At 38.2% G+C, this 16,911-nt stretch overlaps 1 protein-coding gene across 1 annotated transcript; it reads right to left on the bottom strand.

Annotated features, from left to right (window-relative positions):
• Positions 1–3,153: 3,153 nt before the first annotated feature.
• Positions 3,154–16,808, bottom strand: mtbp (MDM2 binding protein). Its single transcript, XM_088386891.1, has 23 exons — positions 16,634–16,808; positions 16,292–16,375; positions 16,141–16,214; positions 15,906–16,054; positions 15,776–15,834; positions 15,499–15,643; positions 15,211–15,325; positions 13,752–13,859; positions 11,727–11,821; positions 11,145–11,211; positions 10,923–11,040; positions 10,400–10,579; positions 9,216–9,326; positions 7,735–7,875; positions 7,119–7,209; positions 6,860–7,015; positions 6,474–6,569; positions 6,097–6,357; positions 5,855–6,012; positions 5,266–5,378; positions 4,104–4,217; positions 3,483–3,548; positions 3,154–3,401 (listed from the first exon to the last, which is right to left on the bottom strand). The coding sequence occupies exons 1-23, from the start codon at positions 16,692–16,694 to the stop codon at positions 3,360–3,362; spliced, it is 2,604 nt and encodes an 867-aa protein (XP_088243017.1). The 5' UTR covers positions 16,695–16,808; the 3' UTR covers positions 3,154–3,359.
• Positions 16,809–16,911: the final 103 nt, after the last annotated feature.

Genomic DNA, 16,911 nt, shown 5'->3' with positions numbered 1-16,911 from the left:
GTCCTGCTTGTCTCTTCTGTGATTAGTGCAAAACTATCAGCACAATTATGCAACTGAACACTTTGAGCTCGTTTGATTGTCACTTATAAAGGACAGATATTTGGTCAATGGTCATACAATACAGTACTGAAAGATTATTGTAATGCAAAAAGTAGTTTGTGTAATGAGTGGCTTTTAGAAAAAGTTACGTTAATTTCAGCCCACTCAGCAAAAACGATTTGAGAGAGAGAGAAGACGCCTAAGAATAACTTTGTTGTCCTGAGCACTTTGTGCACAATTGCGACTCTGACATGATTTAGTTCTAGTTAGTGAGCTAGCATCCGCACTGCCACAAAGTAATGAACACATTTGTGTGGTTAAGAAACTTTATAGACTTGGATTGTTTAGCACAAGATTTATGAGCATTTTTTAAACGTGAATTAAGTCCAGCTCCCTCTGTGGATCATAAACTATAATACGGCAAATGAATTTTCTATGCGGTAGTGTTGTGTGAGGGCTGATACACCAATAAATTGCCCATCCATGCACGGTCACTGAGCTTTTCCATTGACTCAGAGAAGAATGGCCTCAATGACACATATTGTCGCCTCTTTGTTTTGATTGCCTGCTAGATTAATTAGCAACTGGCCACAAAGATTTGAAGCGTATACAGTATATTTTCAGCAGCTAGTAAACTAGCAGGCGTTTTAAAGTGGTAGAAGATTATTCAATCATTTTTGATGAGTGATTAATGGTTGCAATCTTGTTGAACTTAAAATGTCAGTAACAGTAAATATTTTCCCCATTTCTGCACTTCTCCAATGAAAATAGATTTTGACACAGATGGGCAGTGTCAAGTTGACTGGTGAAACTAAAATGTCCCATACCTAAAAAAATACGCTTGGAAACTCTTCCAGGTGTCAAGCCAGATAATTGACTTTGTTAATAGTTAATCATGAATATGTAGGTGGAGAGAGGGTTCACGAGTTTCCGTTGTGTCTTATTTTTCATTGTCTTGGCTCTCACTTGATCGTGTCAACCCTCAGGCTGTCAGCTTGCCATTGTGTCTTGTATGTGTGATTAGTCAGTCTACTTAGCTCCAGTTTCTTTTGAGGGAGTGTGTGGGGGGGGGGGGGGGGGGGATCATTGTTATGACTTGATGTGAACGTGTACTTCCATCAGTCGAAGACAATACATGCAGGTGTTGTAACTTGTTTATGCGTTACATGGTAGCATCTTGGCTCATTCTCCATTTGCATTCCTCGCCCGCCTGTGGCTGGTCCTTACAGGTTGTGGTTTATTTGCTTGTTTGTGTGTTTGCATGCTAGGGAATAAGCTATAGAAGCTTAAGATTGCAGGAGGGAGAGAGGGACCCAACAGGCTGCATTGGAAATTGGAAAGTTCCGAAAGTTATTCAGGAAGATGAGAGGCTGACAGGCCCAAAGAAACACGAACTTACATGTTTGGAGGATTTGCATTGATTATTTAAACTAGAGATGATTGCAAGCGAGGTGCTTGTCCTCTGGGTTTGATTTGCAAGTTTTTCACTTTGTTAAAGGTGCCTCCGCATCAACCTTCATGGGTATTGACTGGCAAAGAGAACGAGAGAAACAATTTGAAGCAAACAATATTGAGCATTGCTTTTATTTGATTTACTGAATTATGTGCAGTGCTTAATCCAAACACTCCCACATGTAGACCAGTAAAAGCAAGTATCTTATTGGAGCAGAAACAATAAATATATATTCCATAAAAAAAGACAGTGCAGCTTCTGGCTAGCGGACATTGTGGCTACTAAATTGCTTTTGGCAGAAAATCAAACTTTTTAACTAATTTGAAACTGTTAGTTGAACTGACCTTTAAGGGGTTTTCAAAGCAACGCCATTGTTAGTTTTTATTGGAAACCAATTGGAACTGATCAAACAATTAAGTGTAGCTATTGTCTATATTGTTGAATTCCTAAAACAATTATTTGGCTCTTTCTCTATTACATTTAATTTCAATGTAATGAAATCAATTTCTGTTTTCAAGGGCATGGAAAGCACATGATCATCCTCTTCCTGTGTCCCAGTTATAATCTGTTGATGGACAAGAGGACGATGGATGGATGATGCTTTCATGCATACTGTGCTAAAAAAAACAACAAGACCATTTTATAAAGGGTCAGGTATGTTGTTGTGGCCCTCTTGCTGTCTGGGTGCTATACAAACACACACACATATTACACTTAAAAAGTATGGTAAATGCATGTGTGTTTGCACTCAACATTGCCTTTCCCTCTGCAGAAACACTGACAGCTCCTATTTTTTTACTTCAACTCTGGGAACGTCATGATAAAAGAGATTTTAATTGTGTGTGTGCATGTAATGTTCTGGATGCCACTGCCAAGTCCCTGCAACAACCTTGAATCCCCCCTTTTACACAAAGCCTCTTCATGTTCTTTACCATTTCATGATCCATGATGAATAAGTAATAAATGCAGGTGAGTGCAATGCATTGTGGGCATCGTGCACAAATGCACAGGCAAGACAAGCTGTCGTACATCAGACAGTCCTAATGGCAATTTTGAAGCAGAGACAAATGGCTTGAATCCGAATGAACACCAAAGATGGGCATGACTCGAGTTTTTGATGAGCTGTGCAAGAGTTTGACGATGTGCTGGGGGAAGGGGAGGGAGATGTCATCCTATTAATAAACAAAAGATCATGAAGCCCATTCCCAAAAGCCTTGCATAGGCAACATTTGAACCGAGAAACAAGCTGGGAGAGTGAGAAGTGTGACCAAGAAGTCAGTGACCGATTGTGACGATTATAATAGAGTTTGTGGTTCATAACTTCAATTAATCTCATCTTTGTATGGTGGGCAATAGTTGTCCTGTGTCGTGTAGGCTATAAATGATTACAAAACTAAATACAAGTCACGTGATAAACATGGAACACCTGCACAGGACACGAGTGGCTGAGGGAGCTGATTGATAGACACAAGGGACCTTGCTGACGAGCGCAGGAAGAAACAAAAAGCTCAGCATGTTTAGTTATGCCATACTTACTGATTTTTATTTCAATCTGTTGTTTATGGAATACAAGTGTTGTTCAGCAGTATTTACAATAATTATTTTTAATTGATTTTAAATTAATATTATTGAGTAGTTGCATACAGGAATACAACAGGATATTAATTAAAAACACATTTATTATCCTACATAAAGTAAAACATTAAATAAAAACATTTACATTAAAAAATATATGACTATTTAAAACAAAAGATTAATTTAAAGAGCAAATTAAAATTGAATTAAAAGAATTTCCAACAAACTAGCAAAACATGCCTAGGTAAAACATTGACATATTAAAATAGGTCTCAATAAGCTTTTGTTAAAATCATGATTTCGTTAAAGTCTTCTCCAGCACCCAGTCAATGACCTATAATAACGCAACATATGAGTTGGAGTATTTTCATGAGTTAATGTGTGGAAAGGGAACACTGATGCATTTTGATTTTACCTGTTTAGCATTGTTGCTAGCTACCTTTTTCATCTCATCATGGAGACCTCGAGATGTCTTCAGATCCTGAGAACAAACAGTTTCACTCATTCTTTTTAATCAAGCTAAGTGAAAATTTGAAGTCAAAGCTCAAACGTTTCTTCTAAAACATACAAAGACTCTAATAAGTACAAAATTAGTTTGTTTTTCTAAGCTGTTTTTGTTTTAAATTCAATATCCAGAAAAAAAAAAAAAAAAACTCGGTGTGGTTAATTTCGTAATTAGTCTATGATGTAACAGTGGGGCGAAGGAACAGAAAATCTCGCTCACAGGAGGTTTTTCAAAATGAGGCAGATAACCAATAATCTACTTGGTTATTTAATTTCACACTATTTGTTTAGAAACAAAAAATCAACTTTCCATTTTGTGTGCGCCTTTGAAATGGGAGCACAAAATAAATAATGAATATATATTTGGAAGAAAAACAAGGGAGTGTTCCCATTGGGGTTTATTTGTTGCACACATTGGTAACAAAACAACGACATATGGTGGACACTACATTCGTGGCGGGAGGGAGCCAAAGCACTAAAAGAGAGTTCAGAGTGAACGAGTGGACAGTGCTGAGTGTGTGTGGGCACCAACCTTGAGAAAGAATTTGGAGATATCAAACAGTCTCTTGCTGCAAGCCTCAAAGCATTTATGCTCGGCACTGATCCCGTGCTGTTTGAGCGTTTTAACAACTACCTCCTGCAGCATCTGAGGGCAACAGAGGACACGCACATTTTCATGGACACAATACTAAAACCTTAAATCTACTCGTTAATTCCCTTATCGGCAAACGTCAACTTGGTTCAAAGAAACTCATTTTGGCAAGGCTTCCTTCTTAAAGAATGGATGTCAAAACGTCACGACTTTGGAGAAGGATGGCCTTCCGCGGAAGTGTCTTTAAAACGACTACGGGGACTCTCAGGTAAAAGGTGCACTGTTTCACTGAAAGAGTTGACAGCACACATTCAAAAATAAATGGAGCCACCTTCACTCTTTAGACAGCAGATGATCTGAATAAACATAATGAATCACACTGGGGGATCATCGGTGCTTTTCCGTTCCACAAAGCAGACGTTTTTTAATCTCTGTGTTGAATTAACTGCTGTCGTTATTCCTGAATTGCGACAACTGTTTTTGTACACGTGCGGAGGACCTGCACATTAGTATTGCTGACTGCACACATCTCCTGTTAGCATAATGTCCACAGATCGGAACACATCAAGGTCGGGATTCAGCCGGCGACGTGTGCGCAGGTAATAGTGAGTGTGTGGTCATGCATCGTTTCCGTGTGACTGTGTCTGTCTACACACATAGTATATGCAGGCTGTAAATAATCAGCAAGCACAGCATGTGATAACATGCTAAACCTGCATCATTTATCTTTGCTAAATCTATTATAGTTATACGATCCTCATTTGCTGGATGGACATTAGGTGAATTTGTTGTCGGCCTCCAGTGTAGGAGTTTGCGTGCGTGTGTGTGTTAGTAAGTGGTACACTTGATTTAAGGCTTTTATTCATCAGTTTTCAGGGGGTCTGCATAATGTTTTCATTTTAAAATGGCTCTAACAATGAATTTCCGACACACAATGTGTCAGCATTTATAAATCTGTCTTCTTTTTTTGTACAGATTTTAAAAGCAACATTTTCAAAAGAAAATGACTCAAAAAGTGTTAGGTAACAATAATAACGTAGAAAGTAATAAAATTAAATTGCATTCATTTCTTATCAAAATACACACACACACACACACTTACCCTATTGTGTTTCTGTGAGCGCGATTCCTTGGCATTTTTATCGTCTTTCAGTTTGTGATCCGTCATCTGCTCCAGGGCTTTAAGTTTGTCGGCTGAAGACTGCTTCAGTAAACCTAAGAATAAACCAAGGCAAACCATAAAGTAATACATTAAGGTAGTTACAATAACATGCTGTGTAAAGTACCTTGACTTCACAATGCCCCAACTATAAGTCGTCACTTGATCGTTTTTTTGCTCAGAGTTGCAGGACAAAATTTAAGGAACAAGCCAGCTTTTAATAAGCTGCCACTCAGGTAAATGAGGAAAAAAAGATGGACTATCAATGAGGTTCATTAAACGGGACAAGCATCAAACACACAAGAAAATGAGAACAGTCACAAAGACTCGAAATGACACCAACCCCTGACATCACCCACATACCTAAAAGGCATACAATCCCAATACACCACATTCAACCTGCAAATACCGTAACACCACGTCAGTACTTCCAGTCATGTAAATACCAGTAAAGATTTTTTACTTTAAATTATCTTTTATTATGCTTTTTTATGATCTACATTTTTGGCCGGTTAGGTTGATTTGACTATACCAGATGATGTTCTTGAAGCAGACAAGGATGAGGGAGTGGAAGAGGAGACCGAGTGCGATCTGCTGGGCTGCTGCCGTTGCGACTTGATGGTAAGCTGAGTCCCATTACTGCCATTGCTCTGTGAACAGACCAAGTCGCTGCTCTCTGACTTGGCCTGCCTGTATCATTTATTGAAACAGTTATCATAGTCAAACACTAAAATGATTCCACCAACTCATGCATGAATCCATGCCTCCACCTACCTCTTGCGGGGATAACCCCCAATATCAGTATCCCAGGACCTGCGTTTGAGTCGGGCTACATCAGCGTTCTGCAGAGTCTCCCCATCGGGTACACTTCCCGGTTCTGACATCACCGCAGGAGAGGGGGCGGGGCTGGTGGCAAACGGTAGGACACACGGCTCCCTGGAGCAGGTGGTTTGCGTCTCGTAGCGAATGAGACGGGACTGAAGCCGCACAAAAGCCTTATCTCGCTCCATAGAGCGCTGGTTATCTAGGCAGAAGCTATATAAAACCAAAGATAGGAAGGCAGCAGATTGTTAAATTATAAAAAAAAAAAAAAGAAGTGCAATGAAAAGAATCCAATCACCACAAAGGAATTTGAGGTGGTAGATACATACTCTATGCCGTGATAATGGGAGGTCGTGGCCTTTTTGAAGGACATCTCACTGACACTCCCGGGACACAAGTCTGGCGACAACTGGAACACATTATGGCTGAAGAAAAGCAGCACAGAGAATAAAGTGGAATGAGATGGTCTGTCATACTCAATGAATTGTGTTTCCCTCCAAATGGTATTCCAACAAAGGTCACGCAGGTTTTACTCGGGTAGACTAATGATCAAAATAAAATCCTCACCTTGAACTGCAGTACACAAGAATTTTTTTATTTGCCAATAATTTTTTTTTTTTTTTAGATCCTGTTTTCCTTCTGTCTCCAACGCAAATGCCAGTCTCCATTCTCAGAAAATGCTGTAAGCAGCGCTCATTCAAATCACTTGTCTTACCCTCTAATAAGAGCCAGAGGTTGCAGCTCACTGGTGGGCTTGCCATCGAGAGTGAAGTGTTTTAAAAGTTCTTTGGCATCCAGTAAGGTAGAAGAACCCTTCGGACAGTCTTTAGGACCAAGCAGGCTATCACTGGAGCCGGAACATAAACTAAGTCTAAAGCACAAAACATAATATTAGTAATTGCAGTGCACTGTTCATATGTTGAAGTCACAATCCTGCAAACACATCACCGTGATACCACACGGTAATTATTTACCTTCTTCTCTGTCGTCTTTTTTGCATGTTCTCAATATTGTGGAGGACGCTCTGCTCTGGCCATACAGATTGAGCGTGTGATGTTGTTTCTACTGCAATAAAGGAAATAGAAGCAACTTGATGTAGCAAGTTCACAGCTCAAATCACATTGTCCCTTGACGTTGTAATAGATTTGAAGTTGCTGTTATGTTGTCGAGCCATACATTAATCTTCAGATGAGGTCAAGTACAGAACGAAGGCTCGAAAACAATTGTACATCTCAGGTAATTTACTACTACCCTTTTTGTAACAAGAACAAAAGACCACTGGTGCAATCATAAACAAACCTACAGGACTTCCTCTATGAGCACACTCTATACGGTAAAATGCACTGTATGATGGATTGCAGCGGTTATTCAAACTTTTAGCTCGAGCCAAGTCAAGATGCGTAAGCTGTGGTACATGGAATTGCAATCACAAACAAATGTGTGCACTACATTGATTTAAGACAACTGCATTTTCTTTGGCTGTGTGATCTGAAATAAAATACTTATTACACGGACAGTATTTGTCCTAATTGGATACTCTAGTAATTAAGATATGTGAAGTGCTTGAGATGCAAGTATAAATATGCTTACCTGGGTGCTTAGTGTCCAAGGTGTCAATCAGAGAAGAGGCCCGGGGAAGCATGGAGTCAGTCATCTTCAAGTATTGCTCCCTAGCTATGCTCAGAATGGCCTTTAAGTCATTGGGTGATATTAAAGTGGATTTTTTCTGTCCTGGACACACAAACAGATCATTTGACACTTTGGTGCACAAGTTCTCATTTGTAGTCAGGTACCAAGGACAATAAATATAAATCGGAAACATTATTATTAAATGTATGAGCACAAAGTACTAAGTGTTGGAAAATAAAACATCAGAAATACTTTATCTCCCAGGCTCATTCAATGCAATGCTATAGTACTGTACTTAACAGAAGCTGATGTTCTATTCGTCTTTTTCTTCTTAAATTACACAACTAGGCAGGCATCCTCCTCAATTTAATGTGAAATGTGAATATATTTCAATTTTGAATTAGCCCTGTGGTATATAACCTCCTCACAGTCTTGTCAAAGCTCAGCCAGACTTTGTTTCCTCAAGGTTGAAGAACTTCATTTTCTTTTATCTTGCTATACTCTACTGTAGCTTCACTGTCTTTGTCTGTCGGTAAATTAATTATATTGCGAATCATTCTATGCGCTAGCAAGTGCCTGAAGTAAAAAACATGGAAAATTAGTGAAGCCACTGATAGGATATTTTGGACCCGTTTTACTAAGAAGCAAACAAATAATAATGGTTTTGTTTTTTGAGACTGAGCCTCACTCAGTATAATTTATACTGACATTACAGTATTATAACATTTTAGTTTATCTTGTTCAGCTACCTTAGTGAGGCAAAGTAGTAGAAAATCAAATTACTACATCAATATTAAGCAAATTAATACAGTACACATTATATTTGTTAATCATATTTCCAGGCTTTATCTTCTGCATCTATTGGGTTGTTGACTTTCAGTGGGATTAGTATAACACATTAAAAAAAAAAACACACACAATGAGGGATCATTGATTGCTGTAATTTATAGCGAATATGGAAATTTAGCCCTCAAGTAAGTATAGCTATATTTTTGCATTGAAAATAAAACGTACAGTAATACCTTTGGAGCATGTATTCTGTGAGTTTGTTTTTCATTTTGTTTATTTTATTATTGGTGTGATGATATGGATAATGGCAATAATTAGTCGGGATGATTATGAAATGTTCACGTTGTTTATGCTTCTTAGCTATAAAGCACTTAAGCGGGATTTGAGGTCAAACAAATGACCTCAATGTTAATTCAAGCACACGAGGGCACCAACATTCTTTTATATATTAAATTGGTGATTCTAAGGTGAAGTGAAAGAATTTAATAAAATTATGATACGACATGTATAATGAAAATATTTTTGGTGAACTATAAAACGAATGACATGAGCTTTGAGGCTCCGGACGTACATCTTCTACATTCCATCGCCCTCTAAATCTCTTCATATTCATTTCTTTCCATGTCACCAGCTTTTTTAGAACAAGTACTTACTGGAGTATTCTTTAATCACTAGTGCTTGGACCTCAGCCACCTTCCGCTCTCTCCTCAGAAGACCGTCTCCTTGGAGACAAGGCAGAGAGAGGATGTCGCTTCGAATGCCTCCTGGATGGAGAAAAAGTGGTGAATGGAAAAAGGCCAGAGAAATGTGCATTACCAGCCCAGCTGAGAATGTTCTTTGTAGAGCTTCATTCACGGGACATATGACACTGCCTTAAACTGCATTACATCTTAAAGCAATATAAAGTATAGTAAAAGCCCCAAATTCAGCAAAATAAAATAAACAAAAATGGCAGTAACCTCCAAAAAGTGTGAAACATGTTTTTCCCCAAGAACTAAAACCATCATGTTGTCATTGAAATGACTTATAGTGAAACCTCTGCTGACTCACAGCCCAAGAGTTGGGGTATATTTTATGGTACTTTACAAATGTCTTCTGAAGGTTGCATAAAATGTTAACAATCATAGAAACTTTCTTGAATATCATTTGCAGCCTAAGAGCAGACAAGGACATCCATTAAAACAATTGGTCATGCTTTTGGAGAAAGTACCGATGCACAAATGATTGTCTACTAGAGCTGAATGATTGTGATTTTTTTTTCCCATTGCAATTTATGATGCAATTATTTTTCCCATGTTTGTTTTTAAACAAACACAATCTCAGAATTAATCTGTATAACAATATAAAATTAATGGTTATGTATTTTATTGAAACTTTTTCACTTAAAGGAGAGCTCAAATATCATAACAACTTAAAGTGTTATTTCATTCAATTTATTTTTATTTGTAGCTGCAAACATCATTTTGAAAACCTCTGCATGGCAATTATTTTTCCTCTTTCATTTATTTATTTTGTGCTTTGATTCTGATGCTTTATTCATTTTTACTTCCATTTATTACATTTTAATTTCGCTCATCTCTTAATGAATCAACCTATTTTTGGCAAACCACAACCCTGTCATCTTATCCTTTTCAAGAAGTGAAGGCAAACGAAACTGCTGGCATTCATTTTACCCCAAGTCGCAAACATTGACGTGAACAACTCTGTCCTTTGAAATACTCTTAATGGCTCTAAAATGTTTTCCTCACTGTTAAATGAAAGGAAAAATAAATCAAAGTACAAACATACTGAGTAAATGAGACTACGGAAACACACACAGCATTATAATATATCGCACCTGATGATGACAGCAGCTTCTGTTCAGACAGCCCCGAGAATGTTGCCATGGCAGGCACGCCATTAATTTGACTGTCAGAGTGCAAGACCCTGACTGTGCAGACTCCATCCTCGATATTGCCTGAGCCCTGGACCAACAGGAAGTAGTGAGCACTCTCTCCCTTAACCTCGATGTCAGGTGCTGCAAGATGAAATATTAGCGTTAGTCAAAACAAAGATATTCTTCTGCTTAAAGCTATATTAATAAAACTTGCTAATGCGCTACAATACAAAACCTACTATATTAGGATAAAATTTCAACCCTATCATTTTTTCTGCAGTTTCATTTTCATAAAAATACAATCAAGTTGTATCAGTCATATCTTTAATATAGCTTTCGGATTTTTCCAACAGTGTTTTTGACTTGCGAGTCTGCCTCATCCACAGAAGGCTTTATCATCTGTGACAATGTAGCTCCAGTTACCAATTTATTTCCTATACGCAAGATATGACTTGTCATTTAATGAGGTAATGAAAGAACTGACTGGGCAAGGACTTGGGTCTTCTGGCTAGAGATTCTCTCCAGCGTTGGGAGCTGATTTGGCTTGCTGATGGCTGTGCGATGGAAGTGACGACGCAGGAAAGGCTGAATAAAGCCCCGACCTGAGCACATAGAATATATTTGATTCTCTCACAATGGCAGTGGCAGACATTGAAAACAAAATGTTGAAAGGAAGAAAAACTGAAATGTTCAGACTAGTTAATACCTTTCCACGCAATGACTTGAGCTGGTCCAAAAGAAGTTTAGAGTTGACTGACTTCCCAGAAAGTGCTCTGTGTTCTTTTTGTTAAGGTGTATAAAATAGAGCAAGACAAGTAAAAGGGTGCTGCAGAAGAAGTTGAAATAAATTAAAAGCGGGGTTCAAAACGAGCGAGGCCGTATTTTATGACTCGTGCTATATAAGTATCTTGGAAACATTACTGAATGTTATTTAGAAACTTGTGATTATATTTTGTCAATTACAAGGAAATTTCAATCTTGTGATGAGAAATGAGGACTGTTATGATGATGTTGAGGGGGTGGTGGCAGCATGGTGGTGTTTTGCAAGTTCAGTCATTGCTCTAGGGGCTGGGGTAAAAGCTATTTTTTTTTAGCCTGGAGGTACCAGTTTGCAGGCTCTTTAATGTTTTCCTACTTTTAAAAGCGTCCTCCATTTGCATTCCTATCTGTACGGTTTGCATCTAAAACTGAGTGTAAGTTATTACAGGTCCTCGAAGCTCTGATCCCCTGTGGGGTCCTCGAGGTCTGACTGATGGCATGGAAGCACAGAATTCAGAAGTGAGGATACAGCTCAAAGTATGTGTTGGACATCAGGTAGCATGGCAGGTCTGACAAAGTAATCAGATGAAGCAGGTCTAAAACTGGTGCGTAGTAATGAAAGACCTGCAAACAGGAAGAAAAGGAATGACAGCTCTCAAACACTCCTTCAATTGAGGAATGTTCAATAATTATTTGCCCAGATCGCTGTTGAGATTCTTCCAATGTGGCTGATTGTAATAACAGACAAATTGTTATATATTGTATAGTTTGATTTCTTGGGAGGCTTTGAGTGGGCAGCTAATTTTCACAGTTTGAGATTTTTTATTTCTTGCAGCACAACGGTTTTCATTTAAATCAGATCAAATTGAATGATACACAATTCAGTTTGAAACAAGCACCTCCATTGCAATTATCTGAGGCGAATGAAAGCCCACAGAACCAACTGGTGTTTATTTTCAGTCATGTAACATAGTGAGTGTTCTTTCTAAAAAGTCACTCACACTGCCGACAAAGGTCAAGTCTGCAATCTGGCTTCGCATTGGTGTGCCAATGCAATTATTCAAACAATCCACTGAAAATCTTTAGTGCAAAGTGTTTGTGATGGTTGCCTTCTCATTTTGCAAAAACCTTTTGTTTATTTTTATTTCCTCACTAAGTAGCAAACATTTCTCCTGTTTTTAATGTTTGTACTTTTACCATAATAATCAACTTATTTATAACTATTACAAATTAGGGTGAAATGTCGTTGTTTTACATTCACCATTGTACCCTTTGAAATTGCTTGGCTCATTAAGCTAATGTATTGGTTGATGGTGAGTGTGATGATGTGATCGCTCATCACTGCTATTCAAATTAAAACTGTTCTTATGTAGACAGCGACTTAAGCGTTAGAGAGATTATATGTATTTGTTATGTTTCATTAGATCAACTTGTCTGGTTTTGCTTTTTTTTTCAGAGTGTGACCACCATACTGTTGTCAAATTCAAGATCGTGATGGAGCGTAGTTTGTACAAGAGTGCTGGGACACTTTTGCTATCCTTCAGTGTTTCTTTTTTTTTTTAATTATGTGCCAAGACGATCCCCACCATATGCCTCTCTTTCTCGCTAATACAGGCACACCCACATGCGGAGCGGAGTCTTTTCTGTGTATTATGGACACCATACTAACCATAACCTTCCCCTGCACAGCCCTTGGCTTTTATTGTTATGGTTATTAATCTACATCAGAAAGCTCATTATAATGCAGAGCTTTACCAACTGTTATTAAGGACCATGTCTCACACTGAGTGTTCTCTCTAAATAAATTCACGGCTTTCACACTGTGCACTACGCACCTTTTAAACAAACACCGGGGGTCTGCGCCACAAATTCACGCAGTACTATCATTACTTGCTTGAACAGTGACATGTCCTGGCTTTATTACAGGGCACAAAGCAGCAGTGATGTCATCCATCTTAAAAATCATGGAGTGGGTCACAGGTTACACAACAATAGCAACTCAAGAAATAAGCGAATAGGAAATTATTTCAGCCAGACTTTCCAATAAGTATTAAAACTAACTAATTTTACATTGGAAATAATGGCTCAAACCAACATGCAAAATAAATACACTCAAAATTTGAAGATTTTTGATAGACGTGAATGAACAAAGAATCTTCTGTTTTTTCTCAAAATCATAATTTGCTATTTTGCTTTTCACTACATGTTATTTACATAATGTTGAGATTGTCTTGTGTATACAATTAGTGCTTCTTTGGTAAACATTATGTTAAATGTCAGGGTCTATGGCAAATATTACAAATTTACACACATAGACATAAAGATGCTAAGTGAGTCTAATCCTGAAAATTTTCCAGGACATCATGCACAAGGCTGAGAGATACCCCAAAACTTAAAAAAAATATTTTTTTTTTGGTTTAAGTAATTTTTTATTTATCTTTAAGATTGTAGTGATCAATTTCTCTTTTTTACTGAAAATGTTTCTCTGTATATAATGTGCACAGCAAGAATAAACAAAGCTTGAGTAGGCAGTTACGTTATAAGAAGAAATCACCTCAGAGTGTAGTTTGTGGTCTGCAGTAAAGCATGGCTCTTCCATGAGATTGGATCTATATACTGGAGCGTGCAAAGAAAAGCCACTGAAACGAAGCTCTGAAACATTCTGAAAAAAAAAAACAATAAAAAGAGAAAATATCAGCTGAGGCAGCAGGTGATGAACTCATGTGTGGGCTCTGAACTAGGGATGGTGTAATGGAAGTAATATTGCATTGCACTTCTTTGAAGCAACCAGTAGTGTCACATAGATTCAGGCCCAACTAATATGTTAATGGCTGTCATGGGAATAAAAAAGATAGAAAAAAAACTTTGCTGTACGTTAATTTGCTGTGTTATCATTGACATTGGGTGGAACGCTAGTACCTTAAAATTCAACACTTCCCAGTACACCCTAAAAATGTGACGTTTGTTCACCTATTTACATCATCAAAGAGAGCAAGCCAACACTGAAGATTGGTCAATAATTTGTAAAAATAAATCCCACATACTGGACTGACCCGTAGTATAAATTGGTGAAAAAATATTGTAACATAGGAGGTTTCAGCCAGAGCCTGCTGACATTGTGGACAATAACAGGGTGGACATGATATAGTTTGTTGTTAATATAATACGGCAGAAATATCTTTGAATGCAAATCCAACAACTGACTGTTGTTCTGGTGCTGGAAAAGCACAACACACATTCGCACACGGTGCAGTACAAGGCCCGTTTGCAGGTTTTCACTTCTCTGGGAATTGCTTCCTCCCGCTGAGCAGCTTTCACCAACTGCCAGCCTAAGCCTGCTACATCTCCTAGCAGTGCCTTATTGCAAAAGGTCAATGTGTTTGCTGTATTCATTTGTGATTTAAGATGTAATTTCTGTGTGTATATATATTTTTTTCTCAATTATTGAGGGGATCTACATTATCAGTTTGAGAAGACATCACACACTGCTATTCTTCAATCTGGATAGTATAATGAAATGGAGGAGTTAAAGTGTCGATTCACACATCACTGAGACACTCAGTTTGAATTCATTACACCAGATATTGTACTTTTCAAGATTGCTTTTCATCCTAAACAACCCCCCATAAAAATGGGAAGCTTCCTGCTGCATTACACCAGCGGGTGTATTTTTTTTCAAGATCTGCCATTATGCAATTTTTTGCGAGCGAGTTTAAAAAGATTGCAACTTCCCTTCACACAGTTACTATTCCACAAAAAAAAAACACATGCATGCAAACACATCTGATAATAGTAGTTTGATTTACCACAATAGCAAACTTTTTTGCTTTGCAGCATTGTCTGTGATTACTAGAGAGCAATATTAGTCATGTCTAGAAAAAAAAATATTTTCAGCATGTTAATCATACCCCGAGGCCAAATAATGGTGAGGGTAAGAAAAACACATTTGTGCAAAAACTGCAAAGTGCAAATGTAAATAAATATAACCATAACACACATGCCTCCAGCATTACCTTCTTCTCTCTGATCACCATGCCCCCTCTCCAAAGTTCATTTGCATTGATACAGCTGGTTAACTCAGTGGACTCCAACAGACCAGCATTCAGATAAGATGCAGTTTTTTGCCACCTGAGACAAAGATCATGTGATCAACATGTAATTCATGCCATAAGATCAAATATTAAGTTCAAGAGAAGACAAAAATCAACCAAAACATACGAGTAAAAATCCTGTCTGTCACCTGCTCATATTATGGCACTGATGCCCCCTAGCGGTACAGAGACAGTAACACATATTCTCACCCTGTAGCATGATGACTGACGACAGTGATCTTAGCAGAGTGCCAGCAGCTCATGTGTCGAAGGGCTCCCAGTAGTGGAAGCAGGATTTTTAATGCAGGACACTCCTCAGCACACCCAAACACCAGTACATCTAACAATGCTTTACCTGAGGGGATGGGTCATGCAGAGAAAAATAAATAAACAAATGCACAGAACAGTTTTGACAGTATTAAAGGATCTAGAAAACACAAAAGCACAGAATGAAATAAATGATTTAATATGGATTGGTTAACTATACCTGGAGGTGGAAGTTTGTCTGCCAATGCATGCAATCCTTCTGCAGCCTCCTCGAGCAACCTATTAAATAAAAAATAAAACATTTTCTTTCTAATCCTGGCACATATTGGCTGTGTGAAGTGAAATCTCACTCTGTTAGCGTTGCTTCGTCGCACTTTTGAACAGATCCCTCCTGAAGACACAGGGAACCAATGCACAGATCCAAAGTTGTTTGCTTCTCCTCTTCACTGTTCGCTCTCTGTTGGACTTCCTCCACCTCTTCCCAGTCTGAGCTGCAAAACTGCAATGCATTTAAGCACAGGTTTATTTTCACCTTTCATTCAATGAAGAATTCATCCAATTCAATTGAAAATTCAAAAATTTTACCAGCATTTCACCATGGCAAGCCTGAACAGCAAAGTACCACCTCTGAACTGAAGGGCTTCCACTGAGAGAACACGCTAAAATGGGGAGGAAGTCTGTTGTTAACAATATATTATAATAAAATAAAATATGATGCTTTGATGGCTGAACGCACCTGGGAGCACAGAGATTCCTCTGGCTGATTCTTGAGAGGAAAATGCCACAATTTGATCATAAATCTGCTTCACTTGGGCCAGACCTGTGCAAGACAGCATTAGGTATTAACTTATTCCATTGGTGTTCTGTTGCACAATAGGCAGCCACAACATTAAGTACACTTGCGCAATCTAATGCAATAAAGTTCTACACGTATTTCCACTTATTTATGCAAAATGTTTAAGTGGATGAGCAGAAATAAACAAACACCGGTTGTACCTTCTTGAAAAAGTGAATCTAAGCCGGAAAGTTAGTAAACGCTGATAGATCGGTAATTCACACAAGGAAAGAAAAAACTTACATTTGCACTCCTCGTCGTTATTCGCCTGACAGATGGATATAACTAACACATATCTGTCCATTTCGTGTTAACTTGCGATCAATAACATAAAACCCGATTTTTTTACGATTGTTTGCAGCAACGCCTGTCAAATTTCCCACCGGGTACTCTTCTTCTGTTTTGAGATAGTTAGCAAGTCTTTACGTGATCGCCACCTACTGGAGATGAAGATTATTGGCTAAACTGTACTGATGACGTCCTGCGTGTTTTCATGGTATCTTCTATTTAGAAAAAAATAA

This window comes from Syngnathus floridae, chromosome 10 (assembly GCF_059516105.1).
Source record: "Syngnathus floridae isolate MCC-2025c chromosome 10, RoL_Sflo_1.0, whole genome shotgun sequence".
Classification (NCBI taxonomy): Eukaryota; Metazoa; Chordata; class Actinopteri; order Syngnathiformes; family Syngnathidae; genus Syngnathus; species Syngnathus floridae.
The sequence above is the reverse complement of the archived record's forward strand: the minus strand, read 5'-3'. Positions and strand labels throughout refer to the sequence as shown.

Coding starts and splice junctions, on each gene's coding strand:
- mtbp (XM_088386891.1), bottom strand. CDS start 16,694: ATGGACAGATATGTGTTAGTTATATCCATCTGTCAGGCGAATAACGAC. Junction 16,215..16,291: donor AGGAATCTCTGTGCTCCCAG/GTGCGTTCAGCC, acceptor TCCCCATTTTAG/CGTGTTCTCTCAGTGGAAGC. Junction 5,379..5,854: donor TGCTTCAAGAACATCATCTG/GTATAGTCAAAT, acceptor GTTTATTCTTAG/GTTTACTGAAGCAGTCTTCA.